The 27,748-nt window shown below is 47.2% G+C and overlaps 1 protein-coding gene across 4 annotated transcripts in view; it reads right to left on the bottom strand.

Moving 5' to 3' along the window:
- Positions 1-17,855, bottom strand: part of ALMS1 (ALMS1 centrosome and basal body associated protein) — a 66,141-nt gene extending 48,286 nt beyond the window's left edge. For 3 of the 4 annotated variants that reach the window (XM_054064418.1, XM_054064415.1, XM_054064416.1), the window contains exons 1-3: positions 17,715-17,855; positions 4,824-4,961; positions 1,658-1,853 (exon numbers count right to left, since the gene is read on the bottom strand). In XM_054064418.1, coding sequence (XP_053920393.1) covers positions 1,658-1,853; positions 4,824-4,961; positions 17,715-17,786 — 406 coding nt within the window. In that variant the 5' untranslated portion in view covers positions 17,787-17,855. The remainder of the gene's footprint in view (positions 1-1,657; positions 1,854-4,823; positions 4,962-17,714) is intronic. The other variant, XM_054064417.1, reaches the window with a different exon arrangement.
- Positions 17,856-27,748: the final 9,893 nt, after the last annotated feature.

Below are 27,748 nucleotides of genomic sequence, written 5' to 3'. Positions count from 1 at the left end.
TCTTGGCTTCGTCAATCTGTTCCACAATGTAACAGGAACAATCTCAATACAACTGTCACTGTGATTTCCCCCTCTTCCTAAGTGAAATTCAAAATGCTCTTTGAAGAGAAGGAATGAACTCCTATTACAGCTTACATTCCTCCCTTCCTCTCATCTTTCCCTCCCATATCTGGAAATTTAAGTGCCTACACAAAAGGCCGGAGCTACTGGCACTCTCACTAGAGTAACAAACAGAAAACCAGCAGTACAGAACAATTTGTATGGTATTAAAAGCTTTAGGCTTTAACTCCAGTTGCACTTAAAAAAGCAAACTTTCACAACTGTTCCTCTGATCTCTAAGGTCTTTGCCAACCAAGCAAGTCTATGATTTTATGACTCATTGGCAGAAGGACAATGGGAGGATGACACCAAGGTTACTGCATTTGATATTCCCAAATCCTTTTCCTGTTTGTCCCATGGAACAGCAGACTACAGCACAGCAACACCAGGACTTAACAGCTACTACACACAGGGCACCACCTTACAGGCAAAACAGACCACTTGGGAAAAAAAACAAAACAAAACAGAGTTGCTGCTTGTGACTGCAACAGCGAAAGTGGGTAAACATCAACTTTCTTAGACATTTTGTGAGTCACCATCTTCCCATTTCAGAAAGTCTTTGTTATCCTAAGTTCCTACACAAGCAAACCCCTATATCTCAATAATTTGGGTTAAATCTTGCAGCAGAACAGTACTTCTAACTATATTTCCTCGATTTTTGCTGTTATCTGAAAAGAAATACACATACTGGTTCATGAAAAGCAGTGAAAGATATAAGAGACCTTTGTGAAGGGCTATGGGAAACCTTTTAAAACCGTATTTCATGGAATCATGGAATGGATTGGGTTGGAAGGGACCTCAAAGCCCATCCAGTTCCAACCCGCTGGCCATGGGAAGGGACACCTTCCACTGGATCAGGCTGCTCCAAACCCCAACCAACCTACTTTGAACATCTCCAAAGATCAGTCAAGCCACAGCTTCTCTGGGCAACCTGGGCCAGGGCCTCACCACCCTCATTAAGAGTTTCTTCCTAATGTCTAATCCAAACCTTCCTCCTTCAAATTTAAAGCCATTCCCACTCATCTTTGCCTATAAAGAAACCCTGCAAGAACCAGTGAACCACAGAAGCAGCACAGAATAGTGTGAACATAAGAGAAAGGGGTGCAAGAATGCATGCACTCTTATCAAACGGCTTTTCATGTTATCAATGCAATTATATCAACTTGACTTTTCTATCTACTATTTAGAAACTAACGAAGATTTTTGACTAACAAATTAATACAGATTTTTAAGGACACAGAGAACCATCGCCTCCCATACAGGGAGTCCCAAAAAGTTCTAGCTTGACTCAGGTTTACTATTCATTCTAAAGCAAAAAAAAGACTGCAGTTTTACCTGAGACCAAAGACAATCAGTTCACCTGTTAAAAGATCTCGGGCAGGCACACAAGCCCTCTGTCTCATTTTGAGGATGGGCTTCAGTAATAAAATTAGACAGAATGTACTTTCTAACATCAGTTCCCACTAAAAGAAGTCAAATCCAGGTTAGAGACTGATTTAAAAGGGAAAGTAAAATCTGAACTGTTTAGCAGTTAAACAACAGGCAACTTTGAACGTACCCTGCAGTACGCCATGTGCTGTATCTCCAGGAGATCGCCTTCTGGATGCTTCTGCTGAAGGCAACGTTCCTTCCTCCAGCGTAGGGAACTCCGTCAGGTCATTTCTATCATAAGTCAGGCCAAGCTTTGTCTCCGAGGCAGCAGTTAAACAGCTGGCATCCACTTCTGCCGGCAGCTGATACCATGACTCAATTCCCTAAGAACACATGGGGAGGAAAAATGTGCTCAAGCATCAGGAAAGTTTTATGAGACACATTTCCAAAGAAGATAATGTCTAAGTTGTAAAACAATAAATAGAATTATTACTTCTAAGTTGTTTTTCCTATACAAATATTCAGGTTTTCATGTGAAAGAATTATCATAGAATCACCGGTTGGAAGAGACCTTTGAGATCATCAAGTTCAACTGTACCTGTCCACATCCCTGAGTACCTCATATACCCAGCTTTCAAACACCTCCTGGGACAGGGACTCCACCACCTCCCTGGGCAGCCTCTGCCAGGGCCTCAGAACCCCTTCCGTGAAGAAATGTTTCCCGATGTCCAATCTGAGCCTGCTCTGGCGCAGCTTGAGGCCATTTCCTCTCATCCTATCGCCTGTCACTTGGGAGGAGAGACCAACATCCACTTTGTCACAACCTCCTTTCAGGCAGTTGTAGACAATGAGAAGATCTTCCATCAGCTTCCTTTTCTCGGCTAAACAATCCCAAGTTCCTCAGCCACCCCCATAACCCTTGTTCTCCAGCCCCTTCCCCAGCTCCGTTCCCTTCTCTGGAAGCGCTCCAGGCCCTCAATGTCCTTCATGGGGTGAGGGGCCCAAAACTGAAAGCAGGATTCAAAGTGCAGCCTCACTAATGCTGAGGACAGGGGCAAAATCATGATGCAGTACAACTGAAAGCCACAGTCAGCTCTCGCTACTGCTTAAAGTTCTCATCGCTCACTGTGATCACCAGCCCTCAATCACTTGTCTGAAACAGAGCTGAATCTCCAAATCCTGTCACTGCAGAAGACTTTTTCCAACCCAGAATGAAGTCTTTCACCCAGAAATAAAGACCCTGATAAGGACAAACGCTTGAGATAGACACTGGGCCAATACAGTTCCTGATATGACATAGTAAAGACTGCTTGAATTTACAATTGAGGAATGACAAGCAGAACAGTTTCCGATTTATCTTTGAAGGAAGTTTCTAGTTAAAACGATTTTGAGCTCACAGAGACAATGCCTGGGACTCATAGTCAAGTCTCTGGTATATTTTAAGAAAAAGATTTTCAGTTTGTGTTCAAATGCAAAGGAGCACCTCCAATTCACATAATTCATTAAAGAATTTGCATCGGGATTACTGGGGAAGTAATTAAACAGGTAAATTTTAATTATAGAAAAGGCACAGGTCAGTCTTCAGCGCAGAGAATTAAGAATATCAAACACTTACTTGAGACCTTAGAGCAGCTTCCAGTACCTGAAGCTGCTCCACGAAAGATGGGGAGGTACTTTTTCAAAGAGCATGGAGTGATAGGATGAGGGGAAATGGCTTTAAATTGAAAGGGGAAGATGTAGATTAGACATTGGGAAGAAATTCTTCACAATGAGGGTGGTGAGGCCCTGAAACAGGTTGTCCAGAGAAGTTGTGGCGCCCCATCCCTGGAGGTGTTCAAGACCAGGTTGGATGGGACTTGGAGCATTCTGATGCAGTGGGAGGTGTCTCTGCCTATGGCAGGGGGTTGGAACTAGATGGGCTTTAAGGCCCCTTCCAACCCAAACCATTCCCTGATTCTATGATTATAAGGCAGACCATTACCATATGTATCTAATAATTACATTTGTGTCAATATAAGCAAGAAACTGCCCCAGTGAATTTGTTCAGTGCTATACCTACTGCACAGCTGCAAGCTCTTCTACCTTTTGAAACAGTACTAAGGAATTAAAAGCTACTTTTCACATCAAAATTTTATTACATAAACTGTAAATTTGAACAAAATTCTTATAATAGTTTGGGAATTATATTTCTTTTCAAAACACCTGCGATCTTATGCGATTCTCAGAGTAATTAAACATTTGGCAGCATCTCCACCAGACTGAACTATGACTGAATCACGACGTGAGCACAGTTTTCCTTAATCACACCTGGAACGCGTCATTAAAACTAAGGTCTAAATGCAGTCAGGTTTCACATGAAGGGAACTGAAGCATGTCTCTATTCTAAAATGAAAATTGCCTATTTTCAGGTAGACAATTGGTACGAAAACTTAAGAGGCAGCAGCAGGACCATGATTATAGCAAATTGCAAAGTGAACAGATATCAAAGACAAAGAAGACATTGCACTGGAAAACATGCCAGGTTTTTAAACAGAAAACAGGGCTAGGAAAATAAATAAACAAACTGCTAGGGATTTAGTTTTGAATGAGAAATGTCATAAAGGTTTGCAGCACCAGCACCAAGACTACATTGGGTGACTTATCAGAGTTCCAAGCAGTCCTGTTTTCCTGCAGTTCGGAGATACAGACGCATAAATCTTTACAAGGACAGTGGAGGTCTAAATTATACAGAGAAAGCACTTTGTACTAATTTCAATCACAGAGAATCACAGAATGGTTTTGGTTGGAAAAGGCCTTAAAATCATCAACTCCAAATATCGATCCAGACCCGCTAAGTCCGCTACCAGACCATGTCCCCAAGTATATCTACTCATCTATTAAACACCTCCAGGGATGGGCACTCAGCCACCTCCCTGGGCAGCCTCTGCCAGTGCTTGACAGCCCTTTCAGTAAAGAAATTCCTTCTGATATCCAACCTAAGTCTCCCTTGGCGCCTCTTGAGGCCACTTCCCCTTGTCACTGGCTACCTGGGAGAAGAGCCCAAAACCCACCTCACTACAACCTCCTTTCAGGCACTTGTAGAGAGTGATAAGGTCTCCCCTTCAGCCTCCTTTTCTCCAGGTCCCTCAGCTGCCTCTCAACCCTTGTTCTTCAGCCCCTTCCCCAGTTCTGTTCCCTTTTCTGGACATGCTCCAGCGCCTCTATGTCCTTCTTGGAGTGAGGGGCCCAAAGCCAAACCCAGGATTCAAACTATGGCCTCACCAGTGACGAGCCCGGGGGAAGGATCACTTCCCTACTCCTGCTAATAATAATCAGCCTCTCACCACAAGCGAAACAAAGCACAGTACAAATACCCAATTAACAGCAGTCTTCTGACGTATTGCTTCTCCTAGAGAGATCCCACTGGTAACCGATGCCTGGGTTTCGCTGCTGCTGCTGCGGCTCAAGGAGTCCTCCCTCCAGACACGATGGGGTGGAGTTGTTGCAATAGGCTAAAAGAAACCATACATGGTTTTAAAATAGAAAATAATTCCATGGTATTTCAATACGCATATGCATTTATGTAATAGACAATGAAATAAAGAAATTACTCAAGCCAACCCCAACGCCAAGTCACTCTTCAATGCGCTGACGCAGTGATCTAAATTCCATCTAGAGTCCCAAAAGGTAACAAAACAGGGCAGGTTCAACTGCCACTTTAGACCCAAAACCAAGTGAGCACAATTTTCTGCACATCAGCCAACCAGGTCTGAGGGCCAGAAATGTATTTCTCATTCATAGAATCACTTGGTTGGACAAGAACTTTTGAGATTGAGTCCAACCATACCTGTCCACTACTAAACCAGATCCCTGAGTATCTCATCTCCAGGAGACCTTAGAGCAGCTTCCAATACCTGAAGGGGCTCCAGGAAAGCTGGGGAGGAACTTTTTTCAAGGTTCCTGAATGATAGGATGAGGAGGAATGGCTTTAAATTGGAAGGGGAAAGATGTAGATTAGACATCAGGAAGAAATTCTTCACAATGAGGGTGGTGAGGCCCTGGCACAGGTTGTCCAGGGAAGCTGCGGCTGACCAATCCCTGGAGGTGTTCCAGGCCAGGTTGGAATGGGCTTGGAGCAGCCTGATCCAGTGGGAGGTGTCCCTGCCCATGGCATGGAGTTGGCTGGCCTTTAAGATCCCTTCCAACCCAAACCATTCTGTGATTCCATTGTTTTTTATATTTATTTATTTTTTTATTAAAACCAGAAGGTTATTTACTTATATAAATATTGCAAATGAAATTTTAAAAGCCATCTTATGTAAACGCATATATATTAAAGAACGTTCAGGTAGATTTCCACGCTGTAATTAAGCAATACCTGACACACTGTGAGGGCAGGAACTGAAGTTACATTGGACTGATGCCTAGAAAAACAGCTGTGACATTTTTTTTCCCCACAAGGAACCAGAGGAAGCTGCTCTGCAGTCACAACAGAATTTCTCTTCTATAACATCCCATGGCTGAGGATGCAGTGACTGTAACAGCTTTCCCCAGACAAGAGTCAGCCAGGTTCAAACCCAATGGGATATAACTGAGAAAACATATTTCTGGAACACCAAGGTTCAGCCTAAACAAAAAAACTTCCAGGAAGGAAGTTTAAAACGCCTGGAGACCAGCACCCACCTCACTACAACCTCCTTTCAGGTAGTTGTAGACACTGATATGGTCTCACTTCAGCCTTCTTTTCTTCTTGCAGAGTGTCAGGTGCTATTATTAATGCCACAATTTAACATGAAGCCTCAATCAGAAGGACTTGCAGCTCCCCAACCTCTTTAATACTCCTCCCTGCATTCATCCTCTCCCTCGCGTCAGCACTAGTTCCAATTTCACTCAATATTTTTTCAAGTCAAGCAACACCTGGGGTGGATTTTTCAGCAAAAAGCAGGATCTGGAGATACTGCAGCGAACACAAGCAGGGGCCGGAGGAAGCTCCCCACCACCTACTCCTGAACAGTGAACTCTGCATCTGCTGTCTGGTGGGACCTGGCTGCCGTGAGAATTAGCTACAACAGCTCTTCCCGTGGGCAAGTGACGCCTGAAGAGCAGGAATAAATGGTCACAGACTGAAGAGAGGGTCAGTGAGAAAGCAGCAAATGATTTCCCAGAAGCCTGAATAATGATAACGCTGTTGGATGTGTGCCTTCAGTTCTGAGCCCTCCAGTGACAACCGTCTTTCTTTTTCTAAGCGGATTTTCTGATAAATTGGTCTAATGTTCATTTGGAAGTTTCCTTTCGTACCACAGATCCACCTTGATGGAGTGAGCGCACTGTCTGCAACCTTAATCAGAAAAAAGGCAAGCTGTGAGAGTTTTCATAAAGACATTAATTACAGTCTAAGAGAAGAGATTAGACACAGCCTTAGAGAAAAGTCCAGAACACAGACCTGTTTCAATGCAAAAGACAGGTAAAATACAGCATTTGAAACTGTTTGCTGTAAATGTAAATATTACCCCCTAGATCAGCTAAATTGTACATCAGAATTCTCTTTCATTCTTATGCCGGAAAGGAGATGAATAAAAGCATAAGATTTTAATTCATTACAAGATTGCTAACCCATATCAGGGCTTCAGAAAGGCACGTTCACTCTTGCCTGTTCATACCACCTCGGTTGAACGTGATATTACACAAAAACACATCTTTGAACCATCCACAAAAAATACATGACAGCCAACAAAAAGGAATCTCCATTCATCTCTTATGTTCCTAAGAAGCCCTTAATCCTGCCATGAACACAAATTTCAGAGATAAGGAGAGGAAAGTCACAGAATCAGAATCGCTTGGATGGAAAAGACCTTTGAGATAGAGTCCAACCGTACCCATTCATGACTAAACTAGAGCCCTGAGCACCTCATCTACCCAGCTTTTAAACCCTTCCAGGATGGGGACTCCACCACCTCCCTGGGCAGACTCTGCCAGGGCCTGAGAAGCCTTTCCATTTCCTCTAGTCTCATCACTTGCCACTTGGGAGAAGAGATCAACATCCACCTCGCTACAACCTCCTTTTAGGCAGTAGACAGAGGTAAGGTCTCCCCCCTGCCTCTTTTTCTCCCTTCAATCCCACCTCACCTCTTCGAGGGACACCTGAAATAATTACAGTCATGTAGGCTGTCACCAACAGAGAGAGAGTTTACACCTTCCCTCTAATTCCCAGATATCCAATCTTACAGTGAACAGATTGTATTCACCCTTTCTAAGCCTGAGAACACAGAAGGCGAAACACACCAAGTTTCTCTTGGTTTTAAAGAGCATTTGGTCAAGGGACTGCCAGACGCACTGGTAAAGCACCACTTGGACTCATAGAATGGTTTGGGTTGAAAGGGACCTCAAAGCCCACACAGTTCCAACCCCCTCCCATGGGCAGGTACACCTCCACTGAACCAGGCTGCTACAAGCCCCATCCAGCCTGGCCTTTAACATTTCCAGGGACTGGGCAGCCACAACTTTGCTGGACAACCTGTTACCATACCTCATCACCCTCAGCATCAAGAATTTCTTCTTACATCCTATCTAAATCTTCCCCCTTCCAATTTAAAACCATTCCCCCTGTCCTATCACTTCAGGCCCTTCTAATAAAGTCCCTTCCCAGCTCTCCTGTAACCCTTTCAGGTGCTGGAAGGCCACTACATAAGGTGCTATAAGGTGTCCTCAGAGCCTTCTCTGAAAAACTACAACTCTCTCAGCCTGGCCTCATAGCAGAGGTGCTCCACCCCTCGCATCACTTTCATGACCCAATCCAACAGCTCCTTCTTATGTTGGCCATTCCAGAACTGGACACAGGACTCCAGGTGGGTCTCATGAGAGAGGAACAGAGGGGCAGAATCCTCACCCTATTGGTCACACTTCTTTTGATGCAGTCCAGGATACGATTGGTTTCTGGGCTGTGAGCACACACTGGTGGCTCATGTCGAGCTTCTCATCCCCAGCACCTCAACTCCTTCTCCTCAGGGTTGCTCCCAATCACATCATCCCCCAGCCTGGATTGAAACCACTGATTGCCCTGACCCAGGTGTAGGACCTTGCACTTGGCTTGTTGAACCTCCCAAGGTTCACACAGCCCCACTTCTCCAGCATGTCCAGGTCCCTCTGAATGACAAAGAAGCTGCACTGAAATATACATGACAATAACTGTGAAACCAAAGCATTACAGTAGCTGTTTGTTAAGTTAATTAAGGCCTATTATTAAAAATGTGGGTTTACAATACACATTCTCAGAAAAGGGCTATTTTATTAATCCAACTAGAAATAAATACTTCTGAGTACTGGAAATTAATAGCGTTAAGACAAGGGACCCAGACTGTGTATTGAAAACTAATTTCAAAAGAAAAAGGTACTGATTTGATTTAGATAGCGTGAACGCTGCTAATTAAGTGGGTGTTGTAGAAGATATTGGAACAGATGAGTAACGCCAGCATTCGAGATGCACACAATGAACAAAAGACTAGAAGACCAAACTGTGCATGTTATTCTTCCCTCTCCCCTCTCCAATGACCTTCAGTCTATAGTGAGCAATTCCTCTCCAAATCGTTTAATTACTCCTATATCTTCTGGCCACTTGAATCCAAATCCTTTATCTATGCTGCAGCAGTTGCATCGCAGACGTCCCTCACCCTACCCACACATGCACCGAGGAATTGCTTCACATGACAAGGAATCTTCTGTTCCTAAAGCCAACAGCTTCACTTGCTTTGAGAGAAAAAAAAAAAGCTGACTGGCCACCCAAGAAAAATATTACCAAGCTAATATCATTAAATCATAGAATGGTTTGAGATCGAAGAGACCTTAAAGATCATCTAATTCCAAACCCTCTGTCATGGCCAACAACATGTCCCGCTGCACCAGGCTGTTCAAAGCCCCATCCAACCAGGCCTTGATCACCTCCAGGGATGGGGTAACCACAATTCCCTGGACAACCTGGGCCAGGCCCCCCCCCCCCCCCCCCGCACTGTAAAGAATTCCCTCCTAATGTCTAACCTGAATTAAATCTTAGAGCTGAACTTCGAATTTGAGCCTTTTTCTGTACAGGTTAAGCACACCTGGAGTGACATGATCTTTCTCACAACACTAAAAGGAAAATAACAGGAAAACAGCATCTGAATATGTTTCTTCAACCTGTAGGTTCGTTTCTTTATCTTTCACTGAAATATTTTAGTATAGAATTAAGAAAAAGAACAATTCACTGTCAACTAAAGTCAGCAAGAATCTTCTTGTAGAGAGAATTTAACTTGAACAAGCCTTGGGAAATGGGGATAAAATGAGAGTAGAGAAGAATAGTCTTTAGAACTACATGAAAGGAGGTTGTAGCGAGGTGGGTGCTGGTCTCTTCTCCCAACTGACAAGTGATAGGATGAGAGGAAATGGCCTCAAATTGCACCAGGAGAGATTTAGATGGGATATTAGGTAGAATTTCTTCACCAAAAAGGTTATCGAACATCGGAACAGGCTACCTGGGGAAGTGGTGGAGTCAGCAGCTCTGGAGGGATTTAGGAAGACATGGAGATGCAGCACTTAAAGACATGTTTAGCGATGGCAGTGTAAGGTTTATGGTTGGACTCGATATTAAAGACCTTTTCCAACCTACACGACTCCATGAGCTTCAACATTGTGGACATATCCTTCCCAGGAGTACTTCCTCTTCCCTAACACTCTCTTAGCACTAACAGCTTTGAAACTCCATTAATTTTGCATTAGAATTTGGAATAGGTTCGACCAGTCTTATTTTGGGAAGACAGAGCCAGAGATGCATCACATGCAGATTCCTCAAAAAGAAATTGGTGAAGAAATGCTAATGAGTTATGATGCAATTACTGCAAATAGCAATATTCTAGAAAATTCACAGTATAATTATATCCACAGCTATCAAAAGCTCAAATACTCAGTTAGCCAGAGGAGCAGAAAGGAATCACAGTAGCGTTACTCTTGCTAAGAGCACTTACATAGTGCCTGCCAAGCAGAGACCCAAAAATGTTTCATAAACACTGATTCACAGCACTGCTCTACAACGCATATGACGAATATTTATCATACTTTTCCTAAGCACGGAGAACTCAGTGTATTATACTGCAGAGGGTTCAAAGGGGGAGTCATATGAAGAGCAGCTGAAGTCACTTGCTCTCTTTGGCCTGGAGAAGATTGAGGGGAGACCTCATCGCAGTTTACTGCTTCCTCACAAGGGATGGAGGAGGAGAGGATGCTTATCTTTTCTCCCTGGTGACAAGTGACAGGACCCAAGGGAATAACAGGAAGATGTGCCAGGGGAAGTTAAGGTTGGGCAGTAGGAGAAGGTTCTTCACCCAGAGAGCGGTGGAGCACTGGAAGAGCTCCCCAGGGAAGCAGTCATGGCCCCAAGCCTGACAATATTGCAGAAGCATCTGCCTCAGACACACAGTGCGAGCGCTGGGGTTGTCTTGTGCAGGGACAGGAGTTCGACACGATGATCCTTGTGGATCCCTTCCAACTCAGGACATTCTACAATTCTATGAACTGCACATTCACAAATATATGCTCTGAACACAAATCGAAAGCCAATCAAAGCTTATGAAGTGACAGAAGAAACTTAAGGAAACACGATCACCTCCTGAAGTCAAATGCTTCCCAAACAAGTCGGATTCTCCTACACGCAAGCTTGATTTGTGCTTTCACAGAACAAATGCCCAGGCTCAAGTGGTAGTGCTTAAGGCCCACATGCTCCTCAGCTGCGTTGCATCCACAGGGCCACACTATGGATTTAGTATCACTCCTTAAAAGAACCTGGCACAGGATTAATAAAACACAGCATAGAAATAATCCCTACTTCCCTAAAACAGCCAAATCAGTAGGACCTCACGGGTGAGCAGCTGGAAGAAAGCAAAGCAAACTGGCAACAGCACATTCTGATTCATTATTTCATGGTTAATCCTCACACCAAAGAACGACATTAAAGAACCAGCACAATGGAAGAGCTCCACCACGTTAGAGCCACACATATGAGGGCACTAGGTAAAACAAAAGTCGCAAGCAAAAAATAAATTAAGACTTAATAAAAGCGTATAACCATCTCTGAGGGCTTGTATACAATTAAACTCAAAAGAGGAAAATTTAACAAGGTTTTTCTCCCTGAAATCCCATACAACAAAAGTTAGAGCTTGTTACTAAATACATAATGAGAGCAAAATAAAGCTGAACAACTACAACCACCCCCAGACAACAAACACAGCAGCACTGATTGAACAGTACGAACTGCAGACCCTGTTTGGCATTCGGAACTGCTCCTACATTGCATGAACGGAATAACAAAATAGTTTGTGTTCTAAGTGACCTCAAAACCCCTACAGTTTCAATTCCCCTGCGATGGGCAGGGAAAGCTCCACTGGATCAGGTTGCTCAAAGCCTCACTCAACCAGGCCTTGAACACATCCAGGGATGGGGCAGCCAATATTTCTCTGGCCAGCCTGGGCCAGCGCCTCACCACCCTAATCACAAAGAATTTCTTCCTAATGTCTAATCTAAGTAAACCCTCTTCAAATTGAAAGCCATTCTCACTCATCCTATCATCCCAGACCCTTAGAAACAGTCCCCTTCAAACATTGCTTCTGGCCCTTTCAGGTACTGGAAGACCACTATAAAAACTCCTTGGAGCCATTTATTCTCCAGGCTGAACAACCCCAACTCTCTCAGCCTGTCCTCAGAGCTTCAGACGGGCCATCATCTTTGGAGCCTCCTCTGGAACCATTCCAACAGCTTCAACTCCTTCTTATGCTTCAAACTCAAAAACTGAACACAGCACTTCATGTGGGGCCTCACGAGAGCACAACAAAGGAGCAGAATCTTCCCCATCCCTGATGGCCAAACTGCTTTGCATGCAGCCCAAAAAATGGCTGGTTTGACCAGCTGGCTCCCGTCGCCGACGGCTCCCGTCGCCGACGGCTCCCGTCGCCGACGGCTCCCGTCGCCGACGGCTCCCGTCGCCGACGGCTCCCGTCGCCGACGGCTCCCGTCGCCGACGGCTCCCGTCGCCGACGGCTCCCGTCGCCGACGGCTCCCGTCGCCGACGGCTCCCGTCGCCGACGGCTCCCGTCGCCGACGGCTCCCGTCGCCGACGGCTCCCGTCGCCGACGGCTCCCGTCGCCGACGGCTCCCGTCGCCGACGGCTCCCGTCGCCGACGGCTCCCGTCGCCGACGGCTCCCGTCGCCGACGGCTCCCGTCGCCGACGGCTCCCGTCGCCGACGGCTCCCGTCGCCGACGGCTCCCGTCGCCGACGGCTCCCGTCGCCGACGGCTCCCGTCGCCGACGGCTCCCGTCGCCGACGGCTCCCGTCGCCGACGGCTCCCGTCGCCGACGGCTCCCGTCGCCGACGGCTCCCGTCGCCGACGGCTCCCGTCGCCGACGGCTCCCGTCGCCGACGGCTCCCGTCGCCGACGGCTCCCGTCGCCGACGGCTCCCGTCGCCGACGGCTCCCGTCGCCGACGGCTCCCGTCGCCGACGGCTCCCGTCGCCGACGGCTCCCGTCGCCGACGGCTCCCGTCGCCGACGGCTCCCGTCGCCGACGGCTCCCGTCGCCGACGGCTCCCGTCGCCGACGGCTCCCGTCGCCGACGGCTCCCGTCGCCGACGGCTCCCGTCGCCGACGGCTCCCGTCGCCGACGGCTCCCGTCGCCGACGGCTCCCGTCGCCGACGGCTCCCGTCGCCGACGGCTCCCGTCGCCGACGGCTCCCGTCGCCGACGGCTCCCGTCGCCGACGGCTCCCGTCGCCGACGGCTCCCGTCGCCGACGGCTCCCGTCGCCGACGGCTCCCGTCGCCGACGGCTCCCGTCGCCGACGGCTCCCGTCGCCGACGGCTCCCGTCGCCGACGGCTCCCGTCGCCGACGGCTCCCGTCGCCGACGGCTCCCGTCGCCGACGGCTCCCGTCGCCGACGGCTCCCGTCGCCGACGGCTCCCGTGAGGTCAACTCACCACACCAGGCTAACTGTCTAGAAGTTCTTCAGATCCACTTTCCTCCCCTTCTTGGTAAAAGGTAACATTAACCTCCTTCCGTTTATCACAAACATCCCCTGGCCATCACAACCTTTCAACTATGACAAAGAGCAGCCTTTCATGACAGCAGCAGCTCCACCACCCCCTCAGATACACCTTGTCCAGACCTATTGACTTGCGTACATCCAGTTGACCTATGCAGACACTCTTGGACCTCCACCACCCAGAAGTTCATCTACTGGGAACACAGATTAAGAGAAAGATTTAAATGCAACTATGGTTTATTCCATTTCATTACAACTAAAGCCGGACTCCTCTCTCAATTAAGAGCTAATTACTCTGTTTTTCATAGAAGAGCTCTGTTAGAAGGAACCTCTAAAGACCATCTGGTTCAACCTCTTAATTAGCCTCTGAGGGCCTATTTTCCAATTAGAAAGAACATGCTAAATTACTAATATGTTAAGAGTGCTACAGTCACTTCAGCAATCTAACAGCTAATAATCAAAACTATTAATTTCCTCCAAGCATCTATCTGTTCTCTACTTATTCCAAATAAAGGAAAAAAAAAAACTAGTTTAAGCACCTACCCAAGATGTCAAAAGAGCTCATTTCACACAAGACAGTCAGTACATCTTCTCTTTCCCGTGTAGTAATTCCGTAACTGCTTGCTGTCCAAATCAGAACTCCAGAACAAACATTCAACAGTGTTCCTGAATACTTGGACGTAATGATTCCCTTGGCAACCCTGGCCAAGGCCTCAGCACCTTCATTGTGAGGAATTTCTTCCTACTGTCCAGTCTAATCAGGACAGTGCTTAAACCATCCCCATAATCAACAGGGAACTAAACAAAGTGCTTTCCCTGATCAAACAAAGCCTACACAATAAAAACCATTACTATATTGGTTACAGATTTTCTCCTCACTCTTACAGTCTATGCCAGAAGTTCCACTATGCCTTTAAAGTACCATAAACTGGCACTTCGCCTGGAAGACACAGTCCAAATCTCTCTTCAGTAAGGAAAAACTTGAGGTCAGAGTTGAGTAGCTGTTCCTCAAGCTGATTTTAACTACAGTCAACAGTCCTAGCTGCACTGGTTCACTGTCTGCTGGAATCTGTGACAAAACAACAACAAGCTAACAATAAGCAATCAGGGCACAGCAGCAAAGTCACTTCTTTTCATAAGCGAGCTGGGGCTTGCTGAGTTATCTGGCACTTGTTAAACTACAGCCATGTCTGTTACAAGTTACAAACACAGGTTTTCAGCGTTTTTAGTCTCTTTGCCAAGTGAAATTATAGCTAAAATAGTATTTTGCAACCAGAAAACACAAAAAAGGTGTATGAACAGCTGTACTACAAGAGACAGATCCACCCAGTCTACCCACACCTACATCTCCTCAACCCAGAGGAGCAGCAGAACACTAGCAACGAGCTTGGCTCAGCTCCACCATGTATTCCCAGAGCTCAGCTCCAGTTGTCAGAGCAGCAATTAAACCACAATGCAAAACAAATGTGGAGAAGGAAGCAACGGCCAACGTAAAACAACAAAACCTGACACCCAAGGAGGATCCAAATAAAAGACGCATGATGGATGCCATGAAGGGAATACAAAGAGTAGGACGCAAGCTCAGTGTCTGTAGCACAACATACAACTTAAAATCATGAAGTTAAATTGTCTGCAAGCCAGCAATCACGCAAACTTCATTTCTACTTAAATATAAACAAGAACACACAGCAGTGCAAGACACAGTGCAAGATGCATCCCATCTCTTCTGTGGCTAATTAGCCTTCCTGGAAACATATGGCAAAGGTCCTTCAGCAGAAGGCTTCTGGAAACTGAATTAAGCCCACACCATCCGAGTTCCCATTTTCACATGTTCGCTAAGGCCAGAATTGTTTTATTTCATACTTATTCACATGGATTTTTTTATTCTTTGTTTTAATTTCTATTACTTTACTAACCCATGGTTCTTCCAAGGAATATCTGTGAAGATTGATATGGAATCTACCACCTGTTGCCATTTGGCTGTTGCACCTCCAGGCTCTGGGATGAAGCTCTGGAGTGACTACCATCTTCTAACTTTTCATTTTGGGTTGCCCTCTTACACCTTTCCTAACACAGAACTGTTGACACAACTCCCAAAAACATCTCCAGACCCAAGTGTCCGACACCACCTGTTCAAGTGCCCTGCACAAAGCTGCCTCCAAACAGTTTGCGAGTCAGAACTCATGCAGGTGCCACAAGTCCTTTACACTTCTGGAAACCACCATGAGAATAGCAGGGTACTTAAAACCAGGTGCCAGAATAGCGCACCACAGGAAGGCAGCTTCCCAGTGCTCTCACAAGCAGAAAGCTCAGGAAGACACTGACTCCAGAACACGGGGGTGGCAGGATGCGTTGAGACACCCATGATTTCCAGAGATCTCTTCCCCGTCTCCAGCATCAATACAAACGCAGCATAGTACACGGAGCCACATATGAGCCCTTCAAGGCCACGAAAGCCTTCAATCGGCCACTCCACCTATGAATTTTCAGAAGGGTCAGTGGCCAAGCCAGCTGCACCCATCAAGCCAACAGCACCCACACCTCTCCAGGGAACAAGACAAGCACACAAATACTCTGAAGAGAGAAGGAATCTCTCCAGTTACAGCCACTCTTTTCTCCAAAGCAGAAGAGCCCTCCCATATCTCTAGGCGTTGGGTGTGTGGAAACTGGCCTGATCTCACCTCCAGTTGCATCCTCACTTTTTCTGGGGCATAAGAACCAGCAGTGAAGGAGAGATAAGGCAAAATCAGCTGGAGAAGCAGGCCTGTGTGAACCTCATGCGGTTCAACAAGGGCAAGGTCCTACACGTGGGTCAGGGCAATCCAGGATAGGGGAATTATATAATTGAGAGGAGCCCTGTAGAGAAAGACTTGGGGTGCTGGTCAATGAGAAGCTCAACATGAGCCAGCAATATGCACTCACAGCCCAAAAACCAACCGTGTCCTGGGCTGCATCCAAAGCTGCGTGGCCAGCAGGGTGAGGGAGGGGATTCTGCCTCTCTACTCCACTCTTGTGAGACCCCACCTGGAGTCCTGCAATCAGTTCTGGAATGCCCAACATAAGAAGGGGTGGAGCTGGTGGAACAGCAACTTTCCAGTACTTGAAGGGGGCTACAGGAAAGCTGGGGAGGTACTTATTACCAGGGAATACAGAGATAAAGTCACACAACAGTTTGAGTTGGAAGGGACCTCAAAGCCCATTCAGTTCCAAATACCTGCCACGGGCAGTGACACCTCCCCCTGGATCAGACTGCTCAAAGCCTCATCTAGCCTGGCCGTGAACACCTCCAGGGATGGGGCAGCCACAACTTCCTTGAGCAATCTGTGTCCCAGCTTTCCTGTAGTCCTTTCAGATAGTGGAAGGCCACACTAAGGTCTCCCCAGAGCCTTGTCTTCTCCAGGCTCAACAGTTGGATTGGATGATCTTGGAGATCTTTTCCAACCTCAATGATTCCAATCAACGTGTCCTCACAGCAGAGGTGCTCCATCCCTCGCATCATCTTTGTGCTCTTCTCTGGACCCATTCCAACAGTTACATCTCCTTTTTATGTTGGAGATTCCAGAACTGGACACAAGATTCCAGGCGGAATGAGAGCAGAAGATAGAGCAAGAACAATATTGTTAAGCTAAAGACTAAGATAAGATCTTAGGAAGAAATGTTTTCCTGTAAGAGTGGTGAGGCCCTGGCCAAGGCTGCCCAGAAAAGTCATGGCTACCTCCCATATGAGGACAGGCTGAGAGAGTTGGGGTTCTTCAGCCTGGATAAGGCTCAGAGAAGACCTTATAGCAACATTACCATACCTGAAGGGGCTCCAAGAAAGCTGGGGAGGGACTGTTCACAAAAGCTTGTAGTGATAGGATGAGTGACAACGGGTATAAACTGGAGAGGGACAGATTTAGACTGGGCATAAGGAAGAATTTCTTCACTATGAGAGCAGTAAGGCAGTGGCACAAGTTGCCCAGGGAAGCTGTGGCTGCCCCATCCCCGGAGGTGTTCAAGGCCAGGGTGAATGGGGCTTGGAGCAACCTGATCCAGTGGGAGGTGTCCCTGCCCACGGCAGGGATTAGGACTGGATGGGCTTTCAGGTCCATTCCCACGCAGACCATTCCATGGGTTCCCTCACACACAAGATCGATACCCCCATCACACTCCACTCCGTCAGCACCACGACCGCCGCTTGCCGCGCTGCCCGCGCCCCTCCAGCACTCACAGGAACCGGGTCGCCCTCCTCTTCTTCTTCTCCGCCCTCCTCCTCCTGCCCGGTCTCCACGGCTGCCGCCATCACCGCTCCTCCTCAGTCTCCTCACGGCTACAGCTCCGCGCGCGCCGCGCTACATCCGGGCACTTCCGGCCCCGCGCTGCGCATACGCCAAGCTGCTTGCGAGCACATCCGGCCCCCGCTCGGCTTTATATCCGGGCATTCCAGGTCCGGCCCCCGCGTCCGCACTGCGCATGCGGTTTCACCACCACCGCCCCCTACACACACCCCCCTCACTCCCACCAATCATAGACTGGTTTGCGTTGGAAGGGGCTCTCAAACCCATCCAGTTCCACCACCCTGCCATGGGCAGGGACACCCCTCACTGGATCAGGTTGCTCCAAGCCCCATCCAACCTGGCCTTGAACACCTCCAGGGATGGGGCAGCCACGACTTCTCTGAGCAGCCTGTGCCAGTGCCTCACCACTCTTGTAATGAAGAAATTCCTCCTTATCTTTAGTCTAAATCTGCCCCTCTCCAGTTTATACCGTTGTCCCTCGTTCTATCACTACAAGCTTTTGTAAACAGTCCCTCCCCAGCTTTCTTGTAGCCCCTTCAGGTACTGGAAGATCCCTCTAAGATCTCCTCTGAGTCTTCTCCAGGCTGAAGAAGCCCAACTCTCTCAGCCTGCCCTCATAGCAGAGGTGCTCCAGCCCTCGGATCATCTTTGTAGCCTCCTCTGGACCCGTTCCAACAGCTCCATCTCCTTCTTATGTTGAGGATTCCAGAACTGCACACAATACTCCCGATGAGGTCTCACAAGAGAGGAATAGAGGGGCAGAATCCCCTCCCTCCCTGCTGGCCACGCTGCTTTGGATGCAGCACAGGACACGGTTGGTTTCTGGGCTGTGAGCACACATTGTTGGCTCGTGTTGAGCTTCTCCTGCCCCAGTACCACAAGTCCTTCTCCTTAGAGCTGCTCTCAATCACATCACCCTCCATTCTGTACTGAAATCGGGTATTGCCCTGACCCAGGTGTAGGACTTTGCCCTTGGCCTTGTTGAACCTCATGATGTTACCACAGCCCCACTTCTCCAGCCTATCCAGGTCCCTCTGGATGACATCCCATCCTTCCAGTGAGGCAACTGCCGCGCTCAGCTTGGTGTCATGTGCAAACTCGCTGAGGGTGCCCTCCATCTCACTGCCCGCATCATTGATGAAGGCATTAAACAGCGCCGGTCCCATCCCCGCCCCGTCGTTAGGGACGCTCTCCCAACGCGCCCTGTAGTTAGGGACGCTCTCCAGGCCCGCCCTGCGCATGCGCCGCGCAGACACCACCCACTCCCCCTCCCGCGTCGTTAGGGGCGCTCTCCCGTCGCTACGGGTTCGCGCGCGCTGCCGCCGATTGGCTGCGGCGAGAGAGGGGGCGCGAGCGCGGGAGTTTTGGCGCGCTGGGGGAGCGAGCGAGTACCCGGATGTAAGGCTGACTGGAGAGGGATGCTCAGTCACAGCCCCTCTCGTTGTGCCTTCCTGACAGCGAAAATACCGGCAAATAAAGACTCTTAAGACCCGTTTTGGAGTTGTAGGAAGCAAGAACCCTTGAATGAGGTGTGGGCAACGCGAGGGAGTGATCTCTGTCGATTGGGTGCAGCCAGACGAGCTGGGAACTGAATTTATTCCCCACTTCAATGCATATGGTCACATTTTCACGGAAGCCTTAAGCATGTTTTATTCCTTTCCAAGGACTAATTTTACTTCAGTTCTCCAAAGAATGAAAAGCGTCTGGAAAAACATTCCAGGGGGGTTGGAACTGGATGATCTTGAAGGTCCTTTCCAACCCAAACTCTTCTATGATTCTTTGAAAAGCAATGTTTAGAAGAAAACACTCTATAAAATCCATGTTTTCAGAGGGATGTTCTGCCTAACTTTCAAAAAATACAATTGCTTGAATGAAAACTTAATGCTACTTTAGCTTAAGTCAAAATTATTCCACTTTTTGTAATAATAACTACTTCTCGTACTATTGGGTGGTGAGATGAGCTGATTACAGAATATTACCCTCTGCTGGAGGGTAGGGAGGCTCTGCAGAGGGATCTGAACAGGCTGGACCGCTGGGCCGAGACCAATGGGATGAGGTTTAACAAGGCCAAATGCCGGGTCCCGCACTTGGGGCACAACAACCCTATGCAGTGCTACAGACTGGGGGAAGAGTGTCTGGAGAGCTGCACGGAGGAGAAGGACCTGGGGGTGTTGGTTGACAGCCGACTGAACACGAGCCAGCAGTGTGCCCAGGTGGCCAAGAAGGCCAACGGCATCTTGGCTTGTATCAGAAACGGTGTGACCAGCAGGTCCAGGGAGGGGATTCTCCCTCTGTACTCGGCACTGGTGAGACCGCACCTTGAATACTGTGTTCAGTTCTGGACCCCTCACCACAAGAAGGATGTTGAGGCTCTGGAGTGTGTCCAGAGAAGAGCAACGAAGCTGCTGAGGGGCTGGAGAACAAGTCTTACGAGGAGCGGCTGAGAGAGCTGGGGTTGTTTAGCCTGGAGAAGAGGAGACTGAGGGGAGACCTTATTACTCTCTACAACTACCTAAAAAGAGGTTGTGGAGAGGAGGGAACTGGCCTCTTCTCCCAAGTGACAGGGGACAAGGACAAGGGGCAATGGCCTCAAGCTCCACCAGGGGAGGTCAGGTTGGATATCAGAGAAAAATTCTTCACAGAAAGAGTCATTGGGAACTGGAACAGCTGCCCAGGGAGGGGGTCGAGTCGCCTTCCCTGGAGGTGTTTAAGGAACGGGTGGATGAAGTGCTTAGGGACATGGTTTAGGGAGTGTTAGGAATGGTTGGACTCGATGATCCAATGGGTCCTTTCCAACCTGGTGATTCTGTGATATTTCCCACTCACACGCCACTGTATACATTTTCACAGATGCCCTATGCATATTCTATTCCTTTCCAAGGTCTTAATTTCCATGTTATTATGAACTTCACAATAATCAAATCTCTTGCTCATTTGGAGTTGGCTCCAGCTCTGTCTGACCTTGCAGTTGAGACAGAGAAAGGCTGCAAAGAGGTGGTTATAGAAAACACCTCTCAGACTGAACACACAACATTATCATCTCCAAAGAATGAAAAGCATCTGGAAAAAACACTGTTTGAAAGAAAACATGCTATAACACCCATGCTATCAAGAAGGACGTTCTGCCTAACTTTCAAAAAATACAATTACTTGGATGAAAACTTTACTTTACTTTAGCCTATTCCACTTTTGGTAATAATAACTACTTTTTGTATCATATGCGTCGAGATGAGCTGGTTACAGAATGTATTTTCCCCTTGTATGCATGTGTATAAATTTTCACAGACACACTATGCATATACTGATAAAAGGCATTTTTTCAAGCTTGTACATCTTATAGCGATATATGCTTTGAGCTTAAGTGAATGTGTACCTAAAAGATGACTAGTTTTACAAGGAACAGACATCCTGTAAGATAAGATAAGGAATTAGGGAAGCCACATTGCTGCTCTGGCAGAAAAGGACCATTTTTTTACAAGTTCCTCCGGTAAGGTTGAAAGTTTACCGATGAGGAAGACTTCAAGCCTTCATCTTTGGACCTCCAGGACGGGTCCTCACGACCACTGAAAGGACTGACCGCCCACGTGAACAAGGTGTGGAGATATGCCAATGATGCCTCAAAAAAATAGACATGTAAAACATTTTTGGGAGATGGAGTGAATAGACATATATCTGTAAGATAAAAGACGTGTGTTTTTCTCGCTTGGTGCGTGTGTTTGGAGGAGCCATCTGCCATGCATGCAGAGCTGTAAATAAAGAATATCTGCTTAATAACGACCATCCAGTTGTTATTGAGTCGTTATCTCAGAATCGCTACCCAGCCGCGTCTAGCCTGCCACTTTTATGAGGAGTGCTAGAGTGCAAGGGGGAAGCTCTGTACTTTGAGTCATTTGATTCCTTTCCAAGGTCTAATTTTAATGTTGTTTTGAGCTTCACAACAGTCAAATCTCTTGCTCATTTGGAGCTGGCTCCAGCTCTGTCTGACCTTGCATTTGGGAAAGGGAAAGGCTGCAAACAGAAGGGATTACAAACAAATGATTGGACTGGATGATCTTAATTATAATAAGGTTATAAATTATAAGGTTATAAATAACCTTAATTATTCTTTTACTCTATGATTGAGACTTGGTGGTAAGTACACATTAAAATCTGGTGATGGACTTTTTGAGATAGTGTAGGTGTTACAAGGGAACAAGATGGGATTTCCGAGGTGTGAATTCCATTCAGCTTATTCAAAACTCTCCACCTGGAGAGCTGGTCTGTCTGAGGCAGTCTGTCCGGGACCATCTTCCCGGTCGGGTTGGAAAAAAGACAGGCCTTGCGTTTGGGGGAGAAACTTTGCCGCCTGGGTAGGGGGATTCGCAGAATCATTTCAGTTGGCCTTTAAGATCATCAAGTCCAATCAAGTTGGAAATAGAGATCAATCTCCCTTTGGGCTTGATTGCCAGCAGGTTACCTCAATCATTCTTTCCTTCCTTTTGTTTGCCAGAAAGGAAAGAGGAGCTCCACGTTTCCCCCTGCACAGCTGTAATGTGGGGTTTTTTTGAGTACAGATACTGACTATAATGATATTTTATGTTTCAGCTGTTTCTCAGCAAGGACAAGGAAGGAATTTCCCCTTAAAATCATGATTGCCCAGCTGTATTTTATTTATTTATCTTTCCTCCCAAGCATCAAGAGCTGGTGACAGTCGAAGCTGGAGTAACAGAAGACGCAGATCATTGATCTGGCACAGTACTGACAGTCCTTCCCCCACAGCTCGAGAGGCACGGAGGAGTGAGAAGAGTCTCCAGGGTCATTGACTGCAGCTTCGCGATCTGTGTTTCAAAGGCAGAACATCGTTTAATCTTTCATAAAGTTATTGAGCTCCTTCTCGAAAGCAATTAAGCTTTGCTGATGTTGGTATAAGCAATATATCCAGCTGTCCATGTGCGTATAGATCCAGACTGTCCACCTCTCTGCATACAAGACAATAAATAACTGCACCAGTTTTCATTCTCTGCTAAGCAGAGGGAAGCTGAAGAAGACAGAAGCATAAAGAAGCTTCCATAACGTTTTCTGTCTCCTGAGTTATTTATTCTCCTCAGAGCAGTTATCTGCCATGCATCCAACGTAACAACTCCCAAAAGGCTGTGTGTGTTCATTTTTGCCTGCGTTGATTCTGCAGTGAATTGGGTGTTCTTTTTCAGCACTGGATAAATCAGAACACTCAAGTACGTCAAGGCAAGCGTTCCTTAAAATAATTAAAATGCTGACAAGAAAATGCAGCTCGATATCCGACCCCATCTCCTGTTATAAATGCAATTCAATTTGCTGGTCCCAGCCTATCCGTGACCTTGTTTATGTACATCCCTAAAAACCCATCACCTAATAATTTACGAGTGAGGCTTAATAACATGTATTGGTATGTGCGGCTGAGGTGACTGGGTGAGGAAGAGAAGACGTGGGAATAAAAAATTAAATAGTGCTGGAAGAAGCAGAGATTCTGTGCTCGCTTTCCCTGGGAAGTACAAGGAAAAGCCTGTTTGATTTCAGTGCTATTTTCTCTTAATTACAGCAGTGCGAGGGAGAGCAGAATTTAGCCCATACGTTGTAGTGCTAATAACAGTTCCAAATGTCATCAGTGAGAAAGATTGCCATTTGCTTTTCGCTGCTGCAAGTGACTGAAGGGCTCCTCTTGTCATACAATACAGGAATTCTGTCATTCCTTTTATTTTTAGAAGAGCAATTCACAGGCGGAGAGGGGAGGAGGAAGGGTTTTTCTGAATGTTTATCGCTTACACATCACACAGGAAGCTGTTCACATTCTTTATTAATTTTTCTAACAATATCCAGAGACTTACTCAGGCTGACATGTAATATGCTAAAATCCCTTCCAATAAAATGTCACTCGAAATGAAAATTGGAGAGGAATTTTTTCAAAGGCCATTGCTGTAGGAGATCTTCAGAGGGAGCCAGACCTGACCAGCACTGCCTGGAGCTGCTTTCCCCGCAACTCTGTGAAGCCCAAGGGCTTTTAGAGGTAAAATATAATGTATTAAAATACAACAGTTGATTAAAGTGCTAATTCCCGAGGAGAATATGAAATACAGGTGCCCCTCATGAGTGCAAATACCCCCTAAAAAGGAGTATTAAGAAATGAGATCCTGGCTTGCACTAATGATGTGTTAATTGCAAAGCTTTTGATGCAGGGATCCTACAGCTGGGTCGGGGCAATCCACATTTTCAATATAGGATGGGGTATGATGTGATTGAGAGCAGCCCTGAAGAGAAGGACTTGGGGTGCTGGGGGATGAGAAGCTCGATGTGAGCCAGCAATGTGCTTTCACAGCCCAGAAACCAACCATGTCCTGCATCAAAAGAAGCTTGGCCAGCAGGGCGAGGGAGGGAGGGGATTCTGCCATTCTATTCCTCTCTTGTGAGACCTCATCGGGAGTATTGTGTGCAGTTCTGGAATCCCAACATAAGAAGGAGATGGAAAGATGGAACTGTTGGAATGAGTCCAGAGGAGGCTACAAAGATGGTCAGAGGGCTGGAGCACCTTCCCTATGAGGACAGACTGAGAGAGTTGGGCTTGTTCAGCCTGGAGAAGAGAAGGCTCTGAAGAGATCTTAGAGGGACCTTCCAGTACCTGAAGGGGCTCCAAGAAAGCTGGAGAGGGACTGTTCACAAAGGCTTGTGGTGACAGGATGAGGGGCAATGGGTATAAACTGGAGAGGGGCAGATTTATACTGGGCATGAGGAATTTCTTCACTATGAGAGTGGTGAGTCACTGGAACAGGTTGCCCAGACAAGTTGTGGCTGCCCTGGAGGTTTTCAAGGCCAGGTTGGATGGGGCCTTGGGCAGCCTGATCCAGTGGGATGTCCCTGCCCATCGCAAGGGGTTGAAACTGGATGACCTTTAAGGTCCCTTCCAACCCAAACTATTCTATGGTTCTAGGTAGGGGATAATATTAGTGAGAGGCCAGTGGGAGTGCTTCGTTAAAAGAAGAGCTGAAATGTGTCTGCATTAGTGCAAGTGAAGGAGTTCAAACTGCAGATGCCGGGTATGAAACTGGATATTAGGATAACGATGCTAATAATGAGTTAGAGCTCATGGCAAGTGCACAAGCACCAAAAGATCAGTGCTGCTCAGGGAAGATGGAAATAAACAGGTGAACAGGGAGGCTGCACCGGGTTGGATGAACTTTAAAGGTCCCACCTGCCATGGTTTACTAGGCTGGTGAAATAGGAGTTGGAATGGGTGGAACAGAACCAGTGTAGGTCAACGTGAATTTGAGGAGAGCTGGAAGAAGATTTTTCCCCTCGCTGTTTGCGGCAGCATTAACAATCTGCCATAATTGGTGAAATACTGTTGGAGAAAGCAGGAGGGTTCATTAGCTGATTCTGTCTAAATTAGATTGAGGGATAAGCAGAATCTGGGCTTAACTGCTGTTTCTAATCTCAATCGTCAGGATTAAACGGAGAAAACTGCTTAATGAGATAAAATTATCTAAGAAACTTCAGCCCAACATCACTTCACCAGACCTCAGGCTCTTGACTGGGTATTTGAGCTGGGACAGCCATTGTCTCGCAGTCCTTAATGAGGTATAGGATCACCAAATGGTTTTGGTTGGAAGGGAACTTTGAAGATTATCCAATCCAACCGGCTGCAATGGGCAGGGAAGTCTTCTACAGGATCAAAAGCTCAGGTATGATCACTAGGATCACTAGGCTCAAAGCCTTGTCCAGCCTGACCTTGAGGTCTTCCAGGGATGGAGCATCCACAGCTTCTCTGAGCAACCTGATCCAGTGTCCAACCACCCTCATCTTAAAAAAAACATTCAGTCTGCTTAAGCACCACTCTCTCAATGAGCCCCGACTCCTTCTGCCTGTCCTCACAGCAGAAGTGCTCCAGCACTCAGATCACCTCCGTGGTCTCCTCTGGACTCGTTCTAACAGCTCCATCTCCTTCTTATGTTGGAGATTCCAGAAATGGACACGAGACTCCAGGTGGGGTCTCACAAGAGCGGAGTAGAGGGGCAGAATCCCCTCCCTCATCCTGCTGGCCACACTGCTATGGGTGCAGCCCAGGATATGGTTGATCTTCTGGGCTGTGAGCAGTCATTGCCGGCTCATGTCAAGCTTCTCATCCCCCAGCACCCCAAGTCCTTCTCCTTAGGGCTGCTTTCAATCACATCGTCCCCCAGCTTCGATTGAAACCAGATTCCCCAACTCAGGTGTAGGACCTTGCACACGGACATGTTGAACCTCCTGATGTTTGCACAGCCCCACTTCTCCAGCTTGTCTAAGTCCATCTGGATGACATCCCATCCTTCTGGTGTGACAACTGCACCACTCAGCTTGGTGTCATCTACAAACTTGCTGAGATGCACTTGATCTCACTGTCGATATCATCAATGAAGATATTAAACAGCACTGGTCGCAGCTCATTGACATCCCGACCAACAAGCACAGTGCAGCTCCTGCAAGTAGCGCAGTCACAAATTCAGGACTGGTGCCTTGACTCACATCTTATGCAATCCTTCTCCTCACCAGGAAGCGAGAAAGAACCTATTAAATCAGCCCACACAGCGTCTCTTAATGCCTGAGCTGAAAGTGTTAGGAAATTATGATAAATTCACGGAGCCCTTCCCCACATTTCAGGCAAATCAGGGGAAAGTTCCTTTGGAAAAATGTACAACTAATCATGGATTTTCCAGCTGCGATAATGTTTGGAGGTCTAAGTCTTTCTTTAATTAAATCAGAGGTTTATGACTGAACGCTGCCATTTCTGGTAGGAGTCTGCAGGGAGTAGCCTTTGAGTCGGTAAATCAGCTGCCTGAATAAACTGCTTGTGAAGCTAAAACATTACCTTCTTGGAGTTATGTGCTACGTTTAAACAATAAAATAAATGAAGTGGATTTAGTGGGGATGAAAAATGACGAACTGGCAGTGCTGGGAACGAGAATCTCGCTCTTACCCACAGGATCGCAATAGCTTCTGCAGTACTTTCTGTCTGTGCCATCCCTACGGTGTGCGTCTGCTCTGAGAGTGGAATCACTTGTGCTCCATCACCCATTGAGACCTCGCTTTCTGCACAGGGCTGCCAGAAAGTCATGTTTGCTAATTGTACTGGTGGCTTTTGGACGCTTCAGACCCGGTTGTGCCAGGGCTACCTAGTTGTGCTCTCCCCGATAACATCTACCATAGCATCAGGGCTCTGAGGCTGTGCCTGTGGAAGACAAGACTTCTGGTTTAGGCTTGAAATATAGAGTCCATTTATATTTTCCATCTGTTTTCTTCAGTAGCATAGCCCACACCTTGAATCCTGTGTTCAATTTTGGACCCCTCATTACAAGAAGGACTTTGAGGTCCTGGAGCACGACCAGAGAAGAGCAACAAAGCTGGTGAAGGGGATGGAGAACAAGGATTGTGAGGAGCTGAGGGAACTTGGGTTGTTTAGCCTAGAGAAAAGGAGGCTGAGAGGAGACCTCATCACTGTCTACAACTGCCTGAAAGGAGGTTGTAGCGAGGTGGGTTGTTGGTCTCTTCTGCCAAGTGACAGGTGATAGGATGAGAGGAAATTGCCTCAAGTTGCACCAGGGAAGGTTCAGGTTGGACGTAAGGAAAAATATCTTCATGGAAAGGGTTCTCAGGCCCTGGCAGAGGCTGCCCAGGAAGGTGGTGGAGTCCTCCTCCCAGGAGGTGTTTGAAAGCTGAGTAGATGAGGTGCTCAGAGATATGATTTAGTAGTGCACAGGTACAGTTGGACCTGATGATCTCAAAGGTCTTTTCCAACCAAGGGGTTCTATGATTCTATGAATCCCGAGTTCATCCACCGCATCAGTGCCCTTGTGTGTTGGTGTCCCGGGTATCTGAGTTACAGACTAAGGGTGGAGTTCAGCTGATAGATAAAAAATCAGCTGAGTTAAAGTCTCTACACAGAGGTTTCTGCATGTGAATTGTGTGTTTAAACCTTTCCACA

This window comes from Cuculus canorus, chromosome 4 (genome assembly GCF_017976375.1).
Source record: "Cuculus canorus isolate bCucCan1 chromosome 4, bCucCan1.pri, whole genome shotgun sequence".
In the NCBI taxonomy this organism is placed as follows: Eukaryota; Metazoa; Chordata; class Aves; order Cuculiformes; family Cuculidae; genus Cuculus; species Cuculus canorus.
The sequence above is the reverse complement of the archived record's forward strand: the minus strand, read 5'-3'. Positions and strand labels throughout refer to the sequence as shown.